At 24.7% G+C, this 19,038-nt stretch overlaps 2 protein-coding genes across 4 annotated transcripts; one reads left to right on the plus strand and one right to left on the minus strand.

The window, feature by feature from the left end:
• Positions 1 to 3: 3 nt before the first annotated feature.
• Positions 4 to 5,573, minus strand: LOC122498049 (exocyst complex component 3). Its single transcript, XM_043605565.1, has 5 exons — positions 5,370 to 5,573; positions 4,401 to 4,880; positions 1,974 to 2,826; positions 693 to 1,124; positions 4 to 565 (listed from the first exon to the last, which is right to left on the minus strand). Exons 2-5 carry the CDS (start codon positions 4,862 to 4,864, stop codon positions 68 to 70), a joined length of 2,247 nt encoding a protein of 748 aa, XP_043461500.1. The 5' UTR covers positions 4,865 to 4,880; positions 5,370 to 5,573; the 3' UTR covers positions 4 to 67.
• Positions 5,574 to 5,861: 288 nt separating this feature from the next.
• Positions 5,862 to 18,598, plus strand: LOC122498052 (ankyrin-1-like). 3 transcript variants are annotated; one of them, XM_043605578.1, is made up of 3 exons: positions 5,862 to 6,002; positions 6,277 to 6,598; positions 9,059 to 11,127. In XM_043605578.1, the coding sequence occupies exons 2-3, from the start codon at positions 6,279 to 6,281 to the stop codon at positions 10,503 to 10,505; spliced, it is 1,767 nt and encodes a 588-aa protein (XP_043461513.1). In that variant the 5' UTR covers positions 5,862 to 6,002; positions 6,277 to 6,278; the 3' UTR covers positions 10,506 to 11,127. The 3 variants fall into 3 exon arrangements, with proteins under 3 accessions (XP_043461513.1, XP_043461512.1, XP_043461511.1); XM_043605577.1 differs by lacking the exons at positions 6,277 to 6,598; positions 9,059 to 11,127 and adding exons at positions 13,946 to 14,267; positions 16,749 to 18,598 and having other exon boundaries at positions 5,887 to 6,002; XM_043605576.1 differs by lacking the exons at positions 5,862 to 6,002; positions 6,277 to 6,598; positions 9,059 to 11,127 and adding exons at positions 13,510 to 13,669; positions 13,946 to 14,267; positions 16,749 to 18,598.
• The last annotated feature ends 440 nt before the right edge of the window (positions 18,599 to 19,038 follow it).

The following is a 19,038-nucleotide window of genomic DNA, read 5'->3' on the forward strand; positions in this document are numbered from 1 at the left end:
AAGTTGATAAAAATAATTTATTACCTAAAAATAAAATATTTTTTAATATAAATATAAGTTTCTATTTTTATGTTTTCCAACTGAGAAAACTGTCCTGAATGATAATTTGCTTAAAAATACTATCGGGATTTGATTGTAACATTCTTCGATTGCGTAATGCTTCTAAAATGTAAGAAACTTTTTCTCTCGCCTCACCTTTTGGTATATCGCCCCTCAAACTTAATAATCTCACCAATTGATCTTCACTCATATCGGGATATTTTTCCACCAATGAATGAAGATCGAGTGACAATATTTCCGAATCCTCGCAACGCAATACTTCGGCTAAACGTTTTATTATTTCAAACGGCGAATCAAAATTACCAACTTTCGGCGCAATTCGCGAGAAGAAATTCTTTAATTTATCCGCCTCGGCCATTATTTTCGATGTGCAATTTAAACATTCGTCATAATTTTTCAACGATATTTTCCTTTGTAACATTGCCGAAATATAACGTTTTGCTATTAATTTCTGTGCCTCGGTTATCACATAATCGAAATTCTTCGGTCGCAAATGATTGTAGTCCTGTGAAAAAAGAAAAAAACAGATAAAGATTAAAAAATCTTTTAAAAAAAATTAAAAGAAAGAAAAGGTAAATCTTTACAAAAAAAAAATTAAAAAAAGGATTAAAGAAAATAATTTGCAATTTTACCTGAAAATAATCCTCGAGAGTAACGCAAATTGTTTCAACGGGTATTGGCGACGAGAGCCATTTTGGTGTGAGTAGATCGTGAAAATGTAATTCCAAATCGAGAAATGATTCCTCGAGTAAAATTGCCGCTGCATCATTTCGAATTCTTTGATAATTATCCAATAGTGTCTCAAATTTGCGCGCAATTTCACCACTTGCATTTGGCAGCCAATAAAGTTGTTTCATTTGTTGTGCGAGTTCAATGAATTGCAAACAATTATTCACTACGGTAATCATGTGATGAGTAAAATATGGAACACGACTACGATCATCGAAATGTCTCAATTTAAATTCAGTTATTGCCTTTGAATAAATATCCGCATATTTTGTCACTTGTTCAATGCACAATTGGAGAGCCTTTGAAGTTAAATCCTGACTGATCGTTTTTGTCACCTAAAAAAAGAGGGAAAAACAATTTTTCATTTCAAAATCAAGAAGAAAAAAAAATAAAAAAAATGGAAAATGTGGGGATCAAAGTATTTTTGTCCCTTAAATAAGGTGAAAAAATGAATTATTTTCTCAAAATTAGTGACTTATTATAAATTAGTGATTATAAGAATTATAATTACAAACACAATTAAATTTAATTATTATTGAAACTTTTTTATAAAATTGTTCGCAAAAGTACAATTATTTTCATAAATACTAAAATTCTTTGCAGGATTTTAATTAATTTCAAAAATATTTTATGAAATTCTTTGAAAGTATTTAATTATTTTCATAAATGACTAAATTCTTCGAAGAAATTTAATTATTATTAAAACTTTTTTATTCAATTGTTTGTAAGAATTCAATTATTTTCATAAATAACAAAGTTCTTCGAAGAATTTTAATTATTATTACAATTTTTAATAAAATTATTCGCAAGAATTCAATTATTTTCATAAATAACAAAATTCTTTGCAGGAATTCAGTATTTTAAAAATTAAAATAAAATTCTTGTCGAGAATTCATTTATTTTCATAATCAAATTTTAATAAAATTTCTTTAAAAAATTCAATTATTTTAAATGCAGAATATGTTTAAAAAAATAATTCACGAAACAATTGTCAATTCATCAGCAAGTCATCTCAGTAGCTTAAAAACTAGTTTGGATTAAATATATGATAAGTTAACAAAATCGGTGAAATAGGTGAAAATTAACAACAAAATAGGTGAAATAGGTGAGAAAATTTAAAAGGTAAAAAAAAGTGACGGTCTGTGATCAATGAAAAAAAAGTACTACTACTAAAAGAAAAATACCTGTAAATTTTGATCGATCATTTGAAAAATAATAACAGGTGCTGCAGTATGATAGTAAGTATCCTGTGTACTACTATCAGGTAATATTCCACTCCACCAATCAACTTTTTCCGTTTCCAATGTCTTCTTCATCCACTCTTCATAATTCTGATACATATTACGCAAATATTTCTCTTGCAAATCGTCCACCATCTCCTTATTCAACAACGGACCAATTTCACTCGTATCGATATTCAATTCAGAATGTTTCATTAAATCCGCACCAGTGTAGGTATTCATTATCCAAGCGAGCACTGAAACGTATTCATTGCCCTCGAGACCGCTGGCAATAATATCCATCAAGTGTTGCGATAAACTTGTGTGATACATTTTCACAAATTTATTGACAATATCGTAGGAGGGTGGAAAGCAAGGTCCACATAGAGTTTTAACAACACGAAGATCCTCGAGAATTAGAAGACGTGTTAATTCCAAATAACGAACAAGCCACATTTTATTGTCAGCTCGCTCATCGACTTGCGTTCCTTCAATTCGATTTGCCACTGATTTTTCCAATGTTGCAATTGCCATTTCCTTCCATTTTTTCGGACGTCCCGGTGGCATGAAACCCGATTGTCGATGACGTTGTACGGCAAAATGATCAGCTTTTTCCTCGCGTTCAACAATTCTAAGGGCTGTGACAATTACCGTTGGTTCTTTTCTCACTGTATTTAATGTTCGACTCAAAACTAAACGTATTTGTTTCTCCATTAATTGCGAGAGTTTCTCCACGTCCTCGAAATAGGCCTTCAACATTACCGTGTCAGGCATCGATTGATTTGGAAGTTTGTGCAGTTCATAGAGCAAATCATCCCTAAAAGAATTCATAATATTAAAAATTATTATTCCTTTTAATTATTAATTCTTCTTTTTGTAAATAATATACTAATATTATTATTTTAATATTTATATTAATATTTTTAATATTATTATTTATATCTTAAAGAAATCAACCTAAAACAGGATTGCGACAAAAATTTAATTTTGTAATTCCCTCACTTTTCCCTGATTTTCAAACAAAATTTTGACTATGTATTCCCTGACCATGAAGAATATTCTGATTCACTCTAAAAATTATTAGATACTCAAAAAAATGTTTTATTACATTTATTTACGAATTTCTTTAATTGTAAAATTATTCGATTTCATCAATAACTTCTTTTTTAAATAAATATTTCATCCTTAATATTTTTCCATACGAATTACAATTTTTCAAAACATTCAAATTCAAAACAAAAATTCTTCGACTCGGAGTGATCAATTTCTTCATGATTTATAATAATTAAGGATGACCAAATGATAAAATCATTATTTTATATTACAAGTTACTGTAACTTCTTCAAAATTATTTCCATCATTTCAATTCAATTATTATTTTCTAGAATTTTTAACTAAAATTCTTCTTTAAATCAATTAGTTTTAATAATTTTTGAAAAAGTTCTATGAGAATTTTCAAATCAATATTTGCTTACAATTGAATTTATAAAATTTCGATTATTTGGACATTCTTCAATTAAATATATTTTAGAAAATAAAAAACTTCAAATAATTTTAAAAAAATTCAATTAAACTATTTCAAAAACACTAATTCTACAAAATTTCGCCAAGAATTTTATTAAAATTTGTCAAAATAATTCATTTTCGGAGAATAATTTTATTATTTATACAGATAATTGAAATTTTGAAGAGAATTTTCTTTAATTTCTTAACCTAATTGATTTTTTGCGAAGAATTTTATTAGTTTTTGAAAATAATTGAATTTCTGCAATCATTTGTAACTTCTCCAAAATTCAATTTTTTCTTTAGTGTTTTTAACTTAAATTCTTCTATAAATCCATTATTTTTAATAATTAATTAAATTTAAAAAAAAAATGGAACTAATTTCTGAAGAATTTGATTTATTAAATTTTTTTAAAAATCTGTTCTTTAAAATTTCTAAATAAATTCATTCAAAATTGAAACTTTATAAAATTTTAAATTTAAACCTTTTGAAGTTCATCTATTTATGATATTTGTAAACGCAACTCTTTTAAAATTTAATTAGTTTTGAAATATTTAAGTAAAATTATTCATTAAATAATTTCTAAAAATAAAATTATCTAAATAATTTTATGATAGTTGTTCAAGAATTAAGTTATTTGAAAAAAAAATTGTTGTCAGAAATAGAAAAATTTGAAGGTTTTCTATTAGAATTCGTGGTAATTTGACAGTTTAGACGAAAATTCAGAATTTTCTTATAAACTCTAAAAATTCAATTTTTTCCAGTACTTTTAATAATAATCGCTGACTTTTCCCTGTTTTCTTTGACCAATTATACTTTCCCTGATTTTTCCCTGAATTTTCTGACCTGTAGCAATCCTGTAAAAATTCTTATTAAAAAATAATTACCTTGAATTTTCAAGATCCATTAAACATTGATGTGCGTGAAGAAGTTTCCCCTCATTGATCCATTGTTTAGTTTTTTCAACACTCTCAGGAACGGTGAAAATGTGTTTTAAATTTTCTTTTGCAGTGACATATTGTGAATGTCGCATACTTTCGTCTTGAACGGCCTGTAATTTTGCATGTAATTCAGGTGCAGTGCCAAATGATTCGCCAATTGTTAATAATTCTTGTTTTATTGCGTAAACACTTTGCAATGAACTTTGTAATTGATCGAAACCAACGCGAACACCATCGAGTTGACTTTGCATTGCCGTTTTTAACATTGTCTCAACAGAGGCCTTCTTTCGATTAATTCTTCGTTTATATTGTTCAACTTTTTCCAATTGATCAGGTCTTTGAAGCATATTAACCACTTGCTTTGTCGCCGTTGCCCTCGCTTCCTCCTCAAGTTTTTGTAAATCGTACATTTTCCCAATATTTCCCCTAAGAATAAAAAATTGTTGATAATTAATAATTGACCGTTAAAGTCGATCGACTTTAAGACGTTAATTAAATTTAAAAAGTCACTTTAGTCGATTAAAAATAGGACTAAAAAAGTAGAAAAAGTCGTTTATTTAATTGCGTTGGCATATAAATTTTATTTTTTATTTTTCTGGCCTTTCACTGATTTCTAAATTCAATTATTCATCTTGAATAATTTTGTTAAATATTTAAATATTTTTTTGTTTATCCACGGGAAATAATATTAAAGGAAAAAATATTTTAAATAAAAACATTACGTTCATAATTACATAATTAATTATAAAACGAAAATAGAAATGTAATAAAGCGAAAACAGTATAATTAAAATTGTGTCAATATTCTATATTGTTTGTTTATGAAATAATTGTTGTTTTAATAATAATAATAAAAAATTAATGAATTATTTAAAGTATATAGAAGAAAATTATTTTGGAGAAAAATTATACTAACCTCTTTAGCGTTTATAATAAAACATGAATAATCAGTAACAATTCAATAAAATACTATACAATAACAACTTTCTATATTAATAACAATAAATAACTGTAGATTATGGAATATTTTCAAATAAACATATTTTTAATTAGTATTATTCAATATCATAACAAATTTTTGACGTTTCTGACAGATTGAATTTGTAGGTTAGAATCCACTTAAAGTTTTCAGCGCCCTCTAAAAAATAACAACGAACTAGAAATGCCGCCGACTTTTAAATTCGGGTGCAATTACCATTTTATTTATTTCCTTTTATAATTACCTTTATTATTAATTATTATTAATGTTTAAACAACAAAAAATATTAATAATCGTTTTTTCTTTCTTTTATTAATAATTATTATTAATAATCTTTCTTTCAAAATTAATTTAACTTTCCTTATCCGGAAACTCTGCCTACCCAACCCTTATAAATAAATAAATGAGTTTCCAGTCTATATTGTTTATTCATTGGTCTTCGTCTTGGCGCTTAATTCTCTTTTCTTGCCGTTTGCATTATTGCTTGTTTAATCCTGTTTCGTCTGTCCTCGTGTTTGAACTTCTGTGATACTTTTCTCTAAAAGTAGTATGCAAAATATCATCGAATAAGTAAGTATCTATGTTTAAAACTTTTAATTAATCAATTTTATATTTACAATCTATTTACCAAGCTCTTAATTTTTTTTCTAATATTCAACACGTGGTCGTATTCATTTTAGAAGTTAGAAATTAATCGTGATTCAAATATTTTGAATAGACAGCACAAAATTTATGACTCATTTGTTTACTTATTATGTGTTTATAGTGTAGTGTTTCCATTTTATAATTTTCAATACAATTACTCAAATTATAGTCTATAAAATATGTTTTTTGTGCTACACAGCAATGGATAAGGAAATTTGTCAATCGCCGTTATTTCTCGCTGCTGTCAAAGGAACCGCAGAAGAAATAAAAAAACATTATGAAGCTGCTTCTGCCGCTCCGAAGAAAAAGGATAACTTTTATTTTGCCTTGTACTTCGCCTGCTTCAATGGACGAGTGGATGTCGTCAAATTTTTGCTGGAAAACAAAGTTGATCCCAATTATGTCGTTGGATCTTATTTGACGCCTCTGCATGCAGCAATTTTGAATAAGCACAATAGTATTGTTGAAATGCTATTAAATCACGGAGCGAATGTGAATCCAAAGATTAAAAATAAATCAGGGTATGTACATTTTTATTAATTTATTTAAGAAAATAATATTTCTTATATTTTGTTATTTTTGTATTCGCACTCATCTATTTAAATCTAATTTCTACTCTTTTACGAATTGCTATTGTTTGGATACTTTTTTTTCTATATTATTCATTTCAAAATGTTAATAAAATTCTTCAAAAGAATTTATTTATTTTCAACAATTTAAATAAAATTTATCATAAGAATTCAGTTATTTTCGCAAATAATAAAACTTTTGAGAAGAATTAAATTATTTCGATAAATATAATCTAATTCTTTGCTCGAATTTAATTATTTTCAGTACAATTTAAATGAAATTAATTAAAAGAGTTTCATTATTTTTAAAAATGTTTATAAAATTCGTCGAAAGAATTCCATTTCATTTTTAAAAATTTCGATACTTTCTTTCGATATTTTCGATATTTTCTTCGAAACAATTAAATTGTTTTCAAAAATTTTAATAACATTTTTAGGAAGAATTAATTTATTTTTACAAATAATAGAATCCTTTGCAGGAATTTAATTATTTTCAAAATTTTTAATAAAAAATTCAATAGTTTCAAAAATTTTAATTATTAATGACATTTTTGTCAAAAATTCAATCTTATTCAATAATTTTAATTATTTGAAGAAAATTATTATTATATTTAATTAATTTAATTATTTTTGGCAAAGATTCAATTATTTTCATAAAATTAATTTTAGAAATATCAAAATTGTTTGCAAAGAATTTAATTATTTTCGTAAATAATAAAATTCTTACAAGGAATTCAATTATTTTCAAATTTTTTGATAAATTTTTCGCAAGAATCTAATTATTTTCGTAATTAATAAAATTCTTCGGAGAAATTCAATTATTTCCTAAAATTATAATAAAATACTTGACAGAAATTCAATTATTTTCATAAATAACAAAGTTCTTCCAAGAAATTGAATTATTTTCATAAGTTTGAATAAAATCTTTAATAAAATTCAATTATTTTCGTAAATAATCAAATTCTTCGTAGGAATAAATTTATTTTCAAATTTTTTGATAAAATTCTTCGCAAGAATTCAATTATTTTTATAAATATAAAAATTTTAGTATTAATAACATTTTTGATAAGAATTTAATTATATGCACAAATAATAAAATTCTTCCCAGGAATTCAATTATTTTTAAAATTTTTATTTACTTATATTAACACTTTTGGCAAGAATTCAATCATTTTCAAAATTTTTTTTTACTATTTTTACTGAAAATCGATTTTAGTTAAGATTTTATATAATAAAATTGAATTTTTAAAGCATTAAAATGTGGATTTTTGCAATTCTTTGCAAAAATTCAATTATTTTCATAAATAAAATTCTTTTGCAGGAACTCAAATATTTCAAAAAATTTAAATAATATTCTTCTAAAAAATTCAATTACTTTCATAAATAATATAATTCTTTGCAGGAATTTAATTATTTAAAAAAAATGTTAATATTTTTCTACCCAATAATTCAAGTATTTTCATAAATAATAAAATTTTTTACAAGGATTCAATTATTTTCATAAATAATAAAACTCATCGCAGAATTTCAATTCTTTTAAATACAATTTTAATCGAATTCCTCGAAAAATGTAATTATTTCTCAAAAATTGTATTAAAATCCGCCAAAAGAATTCAATTATTTAAAAGTTTGTTGATCAAATTCTTTATGAGAATTCAGTTTTGAGAAACGTTCTAGTAAAAATAGTAAATTTTTAAAATATTTTTACTAAAAATGGATTTTAGTTAAGATTTTAGATAATGAAATTGAATTTTAAAAGTATTATAGCGTGGATGTTTAAAAATAATTGAATTTTGAAAAGGTTTGAAATTAAAATCTTTGAGAATTTGAATTTTTAATTCCTTTAACTAACATTTCTGTGGAATTATTTTTTTCGAAAAAGTTTAATTTAAATTCTTTACAAATTTTTTTTGAATTTTTAAATATGTATTTAATTATTTAACTATTAAAAAAATTTATTTAGAAAGGAATTTTAATTAAAAAATCCAGAAAATAATTAAGTATAATTTAGTTTTTATTTTTAAATTTTAATCTAATTGTAAATAAATGAATTTAAAAATTTTCAAAGAACTTTTTCAAAAACTTTTTAAATATTGAATTAAAGAAAAATTTTAGTTAACAATTTTTAAAAAATAATTGAATTAGAATGATGAAAATAATTTTAAAGAAGTTGCATTAAAAATATTCTCATAATATAAAATTAATTTTATTACTCGGTCATCTTTAATTATTATCTTCACGTTTTATAATAAATATTCTTACAAGTTGTTGAATTTCAAAAAGGTTTGAATTTGAATCTTTTGAAGAATTCTAATGCCTATTGATGAAAATTAATAATGATTAAATATTTATTTAAAAAGGAATTCATTGATTTTTTCGAATAATACTGAAAGCTAAATTTTGTTTTTTCAGAAAGAAAACCGTGGAAGTAAATTATTTTTGTTCTCCACTAATTTGCGCGGCTCGAACACAAAATGGAAAGGTGATCGAGATGCTTTTACAGAGGGATTCTGTTGTAAATACAAAAGTACAATCTGTGGATTATAACAAGAAGAAATCAATGTATTATAGAAGATCGGAACCGGAAGATGAATACGAAAGAAAATTGATTTTCGGAACATTCGACTCAGATAAATTAAGTAAAGAATACAGTGATCATAGTCAAATGGGATTTACACCTCTTCATTTTGCAATTAAGGGCAATAAGCAAGCTATCGCTCAATTACTATTAGATCACGGTGCGAACATTAATGAGAGTTCTGAATTTGGTTTAACTCCACTTTGTTTGGCTTGCGAACGAAATGATGTGGATCTCGTCAAGTTTGTTCTAAAAGCAGGAGCCGATATGAAAGCTCAAGTAGCCAATGGTAAAAATTTACTATCCTACGTTATAAGATGTATTATTATCGATTCATTTCAACATTCTTACGACGAATACGAGAAACAAGTTTGGATCGACAGGTGCAAGGTGTTCAGTTATTTATTGAAAGTAGGCGCCGATCCAAATGGATGGTCAGTGAAGAATAAGGAAAGCGTTCTTCATTGCGCGGCAAGAAATGGAGTTCCTCACATTATTCATCTTTTATTGAAGTACGGCGCGAATGTTAATTCCGTGGATAATGAATTAAAAACTCCGATTGAATACGCAGTCAGTAGTTTACAGGAAACATTAGAAGAAATTCAAGATGTTTATTATTGGGATATTTCATCATCTGATGATGATGATTATAGAAGTCGTTTCTTCGATGATTCAGAAGAAGAGGAAGAACATGAGAGGGACATGGAGGATCGTCAAAAGGAGCGTGAAGCTAGACGAAAACATAAATTTGACAACAGAAAAATTTACAATCTCACGCATAATAAATATACGTACAATAAATTTAAATATGAAAAGGATCAGGCTAACGATGAGGGTTACACTATTTTCAAAGATCCTCAACCTTTGCGTTTGGTTTCACAATTATTTGTTCGTGAATTGGTGAGATTGGAAGCACTCGGCAAGAAGAACGCTCAGCAGAATGTGAAATTTCTTCAAACAAAATTTGTCAAACCCTATTATACGAGATGTAAAAATGAATTGAAAAAATTGAAGAAAAATGTAATAGCTGATGGTGTGAATTATTACGATTTTTTGATCGCCAATGATGATAAATTGAAGGAATTTATGAAAAATGCGAAGATTGCGAAGGAAATAAATGAGAAGAATTGTCGAGAATTGTTTCCGAATTATACTCGTGATTTGAAATTGAATGCTAAACGAGTAATGAAGAGAAAGAAATCGAAAGTTGATGAAGAATCAAGTGGATCGAGCGATGATGATGTGCAAGTTGGCGGAGGAAGAGCAAAAAAACGTCGTTGAGGACCAAATTGTGTCTTCTCTCAATATTTTTTATTTTATTTTCCACTCTAGTTTACTTCTATAAGTATTATGTTTTTTTGTTTGTTTAAACGTACCGTGAACTTTTGTTGTAAACTATTTAACGTTTTTCTATTTACGTGTTTAATTTTAAACATATTTTTTATTAAGATAGTGATTCGACTTAAAGTCGAGGCCGAAAAACCAAAGTTATTTCATAGCTTATAGATTATTAAAGCACTCACAATTATTAAGATTAAAAAAAATCGTGTGAGAAAAAGAAAAAAAAATATTTGCAATTTTAAAAATTGTTAACAACGATAATTTCATAAAATGCGTGTTAAACGCAATTAAAAGAATCGCAGTATTTTTATACTATTTTATAATTTTGTACGAAAAGTGAGATTAAAAAAAGTTTGAGATTAAAAAAAAATTGTGTAAGAGAAAGAGCAAAATATTTGGAATTTTTAAAATTGTTAACAACGATAATTTAAAAAAATGCCTGTTAAACGTAGTTAAAAGACTACTATTTTAGAATACTATTTTATACTTTTGTACGAAAAGAAAAGAGTTGATAAAAAATGTTATTTTCTAAACAATAAAATTGTCTTCTTTTTTCATTAAATTAAATTTTCATTTTATTTTCTTAAATTAAAAAATTGTTGAATAATTAAAACTGTTAATGAATGTTAAATAATTACGGGAAAATTTGAAAATATTAAAGAAAACTTTTGTTTTCAAAGAAGATATATATTTTCCTAAATGATTATCTGATAAATTGCAGAAATTTACAACACTCGCAAACGAGAATACCAGAGATTCTCGCAACGAATTTTATCAAAAATTTTGAAAACAATTGAATTCCTTGGAAGAATTTTATTATTTATGAAAATAATTGAATTCTTGCAAAGAATTTTATTCAAATTTTTGAAAATAATTAATTTTTTCGAAGAATTTTGTTATTTATGAAAATAATTTAATTCTTGTCAAGAATTTTATTATAATTTTTGGTAATAATTGAATTTCTCCGAAAAATTTCATTATTTACGAAAATCATTGAATTATTTGTAAAAATTTTATTATTCATGAAAATAATTGAATTCCTTGGAAGAATTTTATTATTTACGAAAATAATTGAATTATTTGTAAAAATTTTATTATTCATAAAAATAATTGAATTCTTGCAAAGAATTTTAACCAAAAATTTGAAAATAATTGAATTCTTTGGAAGAATTTTATTATTCATATGAAAATAATTGAATTCTTGCAAAGAATTTTAACCAAAAATTTGAAAATAATTGAATTCTTTGGAAGAATTTTATTATTCATGAAAATAATTGAATTCTTGCAAAGAATTTTAACTAAAAATTTGAAAATAATTGAATTCCTTGGAAGAATTTTATTATTTACGAAAATAATTGAATTCTTGCAAAGAATTTTATACAAAAATTTGAAAATAATTGAATTCTGGCAAAAAATTTTATCCAAAAATTTATAAATAATTGAATTCTTTCGAAGAATTTTATTATTTACGAAAATAATTAAATTTTTGCAAAGAATTTTATAAAGGAAATTTGAAAATAACTTTATTCCTTCAAAGAATTTTATTATTTACGAAAATAATTGAATTCCTGCGAAGAATTTTATTATTAATTAAAATAATTGAATTTTCAAGTTTTTAAAATAATTGTGTTCATTAATAATAATAATTGAAATTAAACATTTTGTTTGTTGAATTTTTTGAAAAATTTTTCAGAATATAAAAATAAATTTTTTTAAACAATTTTATTAGAATTTTTTATAAATAATTAACTTTTTTTGGGGAAATTTTTTAAGTTTTTTGAAAATATTGTTTTTTTAAATAATTTTCATTTCAAATTTTGAAAATAATTGAAAAATGAAGAATTTTTTCAACAATTTGTTTATTTCCATAAAGAATTTTATTACGTCCAAAAAAATCTGCGGGAAATGAAATAGAATAACAACCATACATGTGCTGTTCCTCGAAAATAAGAATAATAGTTAAAATCACAGATGTTAAAATAATCTGCGAGAAAGAGGCAAATGTCACGTAGGATACAAAAAAATTAGAGTTTAGAAAAAACGGGGTTTATTTTCTATAAAAAATAGTCTTTTGAAAAGCACACATTCCTGAACTTCGAAAACGTTGGGAAACCCCAAACATGTGGTAGCAATAAAAAAAGGGACCGTGGGACTCGGGCTTTACTCGAGTCCCCGCTATAAAAAAGGGTATTGTACCTTCAGGAAAAACCAATGACTCATTTTTCATACATAAAAAAGGGAAATGAGTTTTCTATTTAATTATAATTTGATACGAATTTCATATTTGAATTATATGTACGACATTAAAATTTGTATAAAACAACGCTAAACGAATTTAACTTATTAAATATTATGTATTTGCTATATTGTAATATTATAAATCATAAAAGTGAATGATTAATTATAAATGATATATAAGAAATACAAAAATGTTACTAGGATCTAACCGCTCTATAATATTGACGAAACAAATATTAATTGTTCAAAACACACTTCATTGCTAATGTTAATTTTAAATACAAATTAAAGAATGGTATGCGTGTATAAATAACTTGTAAAATAACATTCCGTCAGGGTTGTATTGGTCACAGAGACGTTCAAAGGTAGGGGTAGCTATCCCCTCTACTCAACGCACGCAGGGTCCTTTGGGGACCAGGACCCAGGGGACTGACTACATCATCTTCCTCGGCAGAAATCTCCGAGCACTCTTACCGATTACTTGTTGTAATCTCTCGGCTCGAAACTTTCCCTATTTTCGTACTTGGAACGTGACAAGAACTTTAATTGAATTCTTACAAAGAATTAAATCGAAAAATTTTGAAAATAATTAAATTCCTTCAAAGAATTTTGTTATTTATGAAAATAATTGAATTAATATTCCTTAAGAAACTCTGCCTACCCAACCCTTATAAATAAATAAATGAGTTTCCAGTCTATATTGTTCATTCAATGGTCTAACGTTTGGCGCCTACTTCATTCGTCTTTCGTCTTTGGAGTTTGCTAATTTGCTTGTTTAATCCTGATTCGTCTGTCTTTGGAGTTTGAACTTCTGTGATACTTTTCTCTAAAAGACTAAAAGTAGAATGCAAAATATCATCGAATAAGTAAGTATCTTTGTTTAAAATTTTTAATTAATCAATTTTATATTTACAATCTATTTAACTAAGCTCTTAATTTTTTTTCCAATTTTCAACACGTGGTCGTATTAATTTTTAAAAGTAAAAAACTAATTGTAATTCAAATATTTTGAATAGACAGCACAAAATTTATGACTCTTTTGTTTACTTATTATGTGTTTATAGTGTAGTGTTTCCATTTTATAATTTTCAGTACAATTACTCAAATTATAGTCTATAAAATATATTTTTTGTGCTACACAGCAATGGATAAGGAAATTTGTCAATCGCCGTTATTTCTCGCTGCTGTGAAGGGAAACGCTGAAGAAATAAAAGAACATTATGAAGCTACTTCTGCCGCTCCAAAGAAAGAGGATAAATTTTATTTTGCCTTGTACTTCGCCTGCTTCAATGGACGAGTGGATGTCGTCAAATTTTTGCTGGAAAACAAAGTTGACCCAAATTATGTCGTTGGATCTTATTTGACGCCTCTGCATGCAGCAATTTTGAATAAGCACAATAGTATTATTGAAATGCTATTAAATCACGGAGCCAATGTGAATCCAAAGATTAAAAATAAATCAGGGTATGTACATCTTTATTAATTTATTTAAGAAATTAATATTTCTTATATTTTGTTATTTTTGTATTCGCACTCATCTACTAAAATCAATTTTCTACTTTTTAACGATTTGCTATTATTTGGATACTTTTTTTTATTATTGTGAATAATTTCTATAAAATTCTTCGCAAAAATTCAGTTATTTTCAAAAAAATTTTATGCTAAGAATTTAATTTTTAAAAAAATGTTAATAAAATTATTCGCAAAAATTCCATTCTTTTCATAAATACAATTTTCACATGAATTCAATTATTTAAAATACAATTTTATTTATTTATTTTCATTTACGACTTGTACTTTCATATTATAGAAAATTTTTCGAAAGAAGTCAATTATTTTCAAAAATTTTGATAACAGTTGTTTATCAGAATTTCTGTAACATATTGAATAGAATATTTTTCTAAATTCATTGCAAGAAATCAATTTTATTGAATACAATTTTAATTAAGTCATTCAAAATATTTCAATTATGTTCAAAATTTCAATAAAATTTTTCGACAGAATTAATTATCTATTGCTATTTATTAACTTCTAAAATATCAACAAAATTTCTTAAAACAATTAAATTATTTTTATAAAATTTAGTCAAATTCTTCTCAAGAATTCAATTATTTTGAAAAAAAAACCCAATTCTTGGCAAGAATTCAATTATTTTCATATAAGTAATATAATTCTTTGAAGGAATTTGTATATTTTCAATTCAATTTAAATAAAATTAATCGAAAGAATTCTTTTATTTTTAAGAATGTGTATAAAATTCATTGAAAGAATTCAATTATTTTCACAAATAATAGAATTCTTCCCAGGAATTTAATTATTTTAAAAAATTGTAATAAAATTGTTCCCAAAAATTCAATTGTTTTTCCAAAAAACAAAATTCTTTGCAAAAATTCAATTATTTTCATAGATAAAAAAATTTCTGGAAGAAATGAAATATTTTTAAAATATTTTGATAAAATTTCTTTATTTTAATTTAATTCGAAAGAATTTAATTATTTTGTTAAATTATAAAATTCTCATCAAGAATTTAATTATTTTTTTAAATTATAAAATTCTTTGCAGGAATTCAATTATTTTAAAAATTTAAATAAAATTCTTGTCAACAATTTAATTATTTTCATAAATAACAAAAATCTTTACTGGTATTCAATTATTTTAAAAAATTTAAATAAAATCCTTGTCAACAATTCAATTATTTTCATAAATAACTTAATTTTTTTTAAATTCAATTATTTAAAAATATTTTTAATAAAATCGGTTACAAGAATTGAATTATTTTTATAAATTATAAAGTTCTTTTTAAGAATTCAATTATTTTCATAAATTACAAAAACTCATCGCAAAATATCAATTATTTTTAATATAATTTTAATCGAATTGCTCGAAAAATGTACTTATTCTTAAAAATTTTATTAAAATTCGTCAAAAAAATTCAATTATTTAAAATTTTGTTTTTATAATTCTTTATGAGAATTCAGTTTTAAGAAACATTCAATTATTCAATAAATTATTTATTTTCATGTTTAAATAATTGAATTCTAGTAGAATTTTTTAATAAAAATTGATTTCAAAATGAATTTTAGTTAAAATTCTTTATGAAAATTAAATTTTAAGAAACATTCAATTATTCAACAAATGATTTATTTTTGTATTTAAATAATTGAATTCTAGTAATAGTAAAATTTTTTAATACAAAAATTGATTAAAAATGAATTTCAGTTAAAAATTGAGATAATAATTAAATATTGAATTTTAAAAGCATTATAGCGTGGATTTTTAGAAATAATTGAATTTTAAAAGGGTTTCAAATTAAAATCTTTCAAAATTTGTATTTTTAATTCCCTTAACTAACATTTCTGTAGAATTATTTTTTTCGAAAAAATTTAATTTCAATTCTTTTAAAATTTGTGTTCAATTTTTAAATATATATTTAATTATTTAACTATTTAAAAAAAAATTTATTTAGAAAGGAATTTTAGTTCAAAATTTCGGAAAATAATTAAATTTAATTTAGTTTTTATTTTATAATTGAATTTAATTATTGTAAATAAATGAAATTAAAAATTTTCAAAGAACTTTTTCAAAAACTTTTTAAAAATTGAATTAAAGAAGAATTTTAGTTAAAAATTTAAAAAAATAATAATTGAATTAAAATGATGAAAATAATTTTAAAGAAGTTGCATTAACAGTATTCTTATAATATAAAATTAATTTTATTACTCGGTCGTCCTTAATTATTATAAAACATGAAGAAAACGATAGTTATCTTCACGTTTTATAATAAATATTCTTAAAAAGTTGTTGAATTTCAAAAAGGTTTGAATTTGAATCTTTTGAAGAATTTTAATGCCTACTAATAAAAATTAATAATGATTAAATATTTATTTAAAAAAGAACTCATTGATTTTTTCGAATAATACTGAAAGCTAAATTTTGTTTTTCCAGAAAGAAAACCGTGGAAGTAAATTATTTCTGTTCTCCACTAATTTGCGCGGCTCGAACACAAAATGAAAAGGTGATCGAGATGCTTTTACAGAGGGATTCTGTTGTAAATACAAAAGTACAATCTGTGGATTATAACAAGAAGAAATCAATGTATTATAGAAGATCGGAACCGGAAGATGAATACGAAAGAAAATTGATTTTCGGAACATTCGACTCATACAATTTAAGTGAAGAATACAGGGATAGTTGTAAATTGGGATTTACACCTCTTCATTTTGTACTTAAAGGCAATAAGCAAGCTAGCGCTCAATTACTATTGGATCGCGGTGCGAATATTAATGAGTTCTCTAAATTGGGTTTAACTCCACTTTTTTTGGCTTGCAAAGAAAATGATTTGGATCTCGTCAAGTTTCTTCTAAAAGCAGGAGCCGATATGAATGCTCAAGCATCGAATGGTGAAAATTTACTATGCTACATTATAGGATGTATGATTTTCGATTCATTTCAAGATTCTTACGACGAATATGATAAACAAGTTTGGATCGACAGGAGCAAGGTATTCAGCTATTTATTGAAAATAGGCGCCGATCCAAATGGATGGTCAGCGAAGGATAAGGAAAGCGTTCTTCATTGTGCGGCAAAAAATGGAATTCCTCATATTGTTCATCTTTTATTCAAGTACGGCGCGAATGTTAATTCCGTGGATAATGAATTAAAAACTCCGATTGAATACGCTGTCGGTCATTTACAGAAAACAGTGCAAGAAATTCAAGATGATTATTATTGTGCCGATGATTCATATTCCGATGAAGATGAGTATAGAAATAATTTCTTCGGTGGTTTAGAGGACGAGGAAGATTATGAGCAGAGCAGGGAGGAACGTCGTAAGGAACGTGAAGAAATTCGAGAAGAAAGATTTAGGAATAGAAAAATTTACAATCTCACGCATAATAAATATACGTACAATCGATTTAAATATGAAAAATATCACGGCAATGATGAGGGTTACACTATTTTCAAAGATCCACAACCTTTTCGTTTGGTTTCACAATTATTTGTTCGTGAATTGGTGAGATTGGAAGCACTCGGCAAGAGGAACGCTCAGCAGAATGTGAAATTTCTTCAAACAACATTTGTCAAACCCTATTATACGAGATGTAAAAATGAATTGAAAAAATTGAAGAAAAATGTAATTGCGGATGGTGTGAATTATTACGATTTTTTGATCGCCAATGATGATAAATTGAAGGAATATATGGAAAATGAGAATATTGCGAAGAAAATAAATGAGGAGAATTGTCGACATTTGTTTCCGAATTATACTCGCGATTTGAAATTGAATGCTAAACGAGTTATGAAGAGAAAGAAATCGGAAGTTGATGAGGAATCAAGTGGATCTAGCGATGATGATGTGCATGTAGGAGGAGGAAGAGCAAAAAGACGTCGTTGGTGACGAAATGTGTTTCAAGATTTTTTATTTTATTTTCCAATCTAATTTACTTCCATTTTATGTTTTTTTGTTCGTTTAAACGTATCGTGAATTTGTCGTAAACTATTTAACGTTTTTCTATTTACGTGTTTAATTTTAAACATATTCTCCATTAAGATAGAGATTCGACTGAATAATAATTCGACTTAAAGTCGAAATAGCGAAAAACCAAAGTTATTTCATAACTCATACGTTATTAAAGCACTTACAATTATTGAGATTAAAAAAAAATGTGTAAGAGAAGCAAAAAAATATTTGCAATATTTAAAATTGTTAACAACGATAATTAAAAAAAAATGTGTGTTAAACGCAGTTAAAAGAATCGTAGTATTTTCATACTATTTTATACTTTTGTAAGAAAAGAAAAGAGTTGATAAAAATTTGATTTTCTAAAAAAAATTGTCTTCTATTTTCATTAAATTAACTAAAAATAAAATTTCTGAAAAATTTGTTTTCAAAAGTTTTAAGATTATTATTTTAAAATTTATTAAATTAACTAAAAATAAAATTTTTTTAAATTGTTATTTTAAAATTTATTTAATTAACTATAAAGTAAAATTTTTGAAAAATTTGTTTTGAAGAGTTTTAAAATTATTATTTTGAAATTTATTAAATTAACTAAAAATAAAATTTTTGAAAAGTTTGTTAATAATTGCGGGAAAATTCGTAAATTTAAAGAAAGACTTTAGTTTTCAAAGAAGATATATTTTCCTGGATGATTATCTGATAAATTGCAGAAATTAACAACACTCGCAAACGGGAATACCAGAGATGTTGAAAAAAAATTTTATTTCTTTTTTC

This window comes from Leptopilina heterotoma, unplaced genomic scaffold, assembly GCF_015476425.1.
Source record: "Leptopilina heterotoma isolate Lh14 unplaced genomic scaffold, ASM1547642v1 Lhet_141, whole genome shotgun sequence".
Classification (NCBI taxonomy): Eukaryota; Metazoa; Arthropoda; class Insecta; order Hymenoptera; family Figitidae; genus Leptopilina; species Leptopilina heterotoma.

What these genes read in the sequence shown, in the direction of transcription:
- LOC122498049 (XM_043605565.1), bottom strand. Translation starts at nt 4,864, where the DNA reads ATGTACGATTTACAAAAACTTGAGGAGGAAGCGAGGGCAACGGCGACA. An exon ending in TGATCGATCAAAATTTACAG is followed by an intron (nt 1,125 to 1,973) that starts GTATTTTTCTTT and finishes CTCTTTTTTTAG; the next exon opens with GTGACAAAAACGATCAGTCA. An exon ending in CTCTCGAGGATTATTTTCAG is followed by an intron (nt 566 to 692) that starts GTAAAATTGCAA and finishes CTTTTTTCACAG; the next exon opens with GACTACAATCATTTGCGACC.
- LOC122498052 (XM_043605577.1), top strand. Translation starts at nt 13,948, where the DNA reads ATGGATAAGGAAATTTGTCAATCGCCGTTATTTCTCGCTGCTGTGAAG. An exon ending in AAGATTAAAAATAAATCAGG is followed by an intron (nt 14,268 to 16,748) that starts GTATGTACATCT and finishes TTGTTTTTCCAG; the next exon opens with AAAGAAAACCGTGGAAGTAA.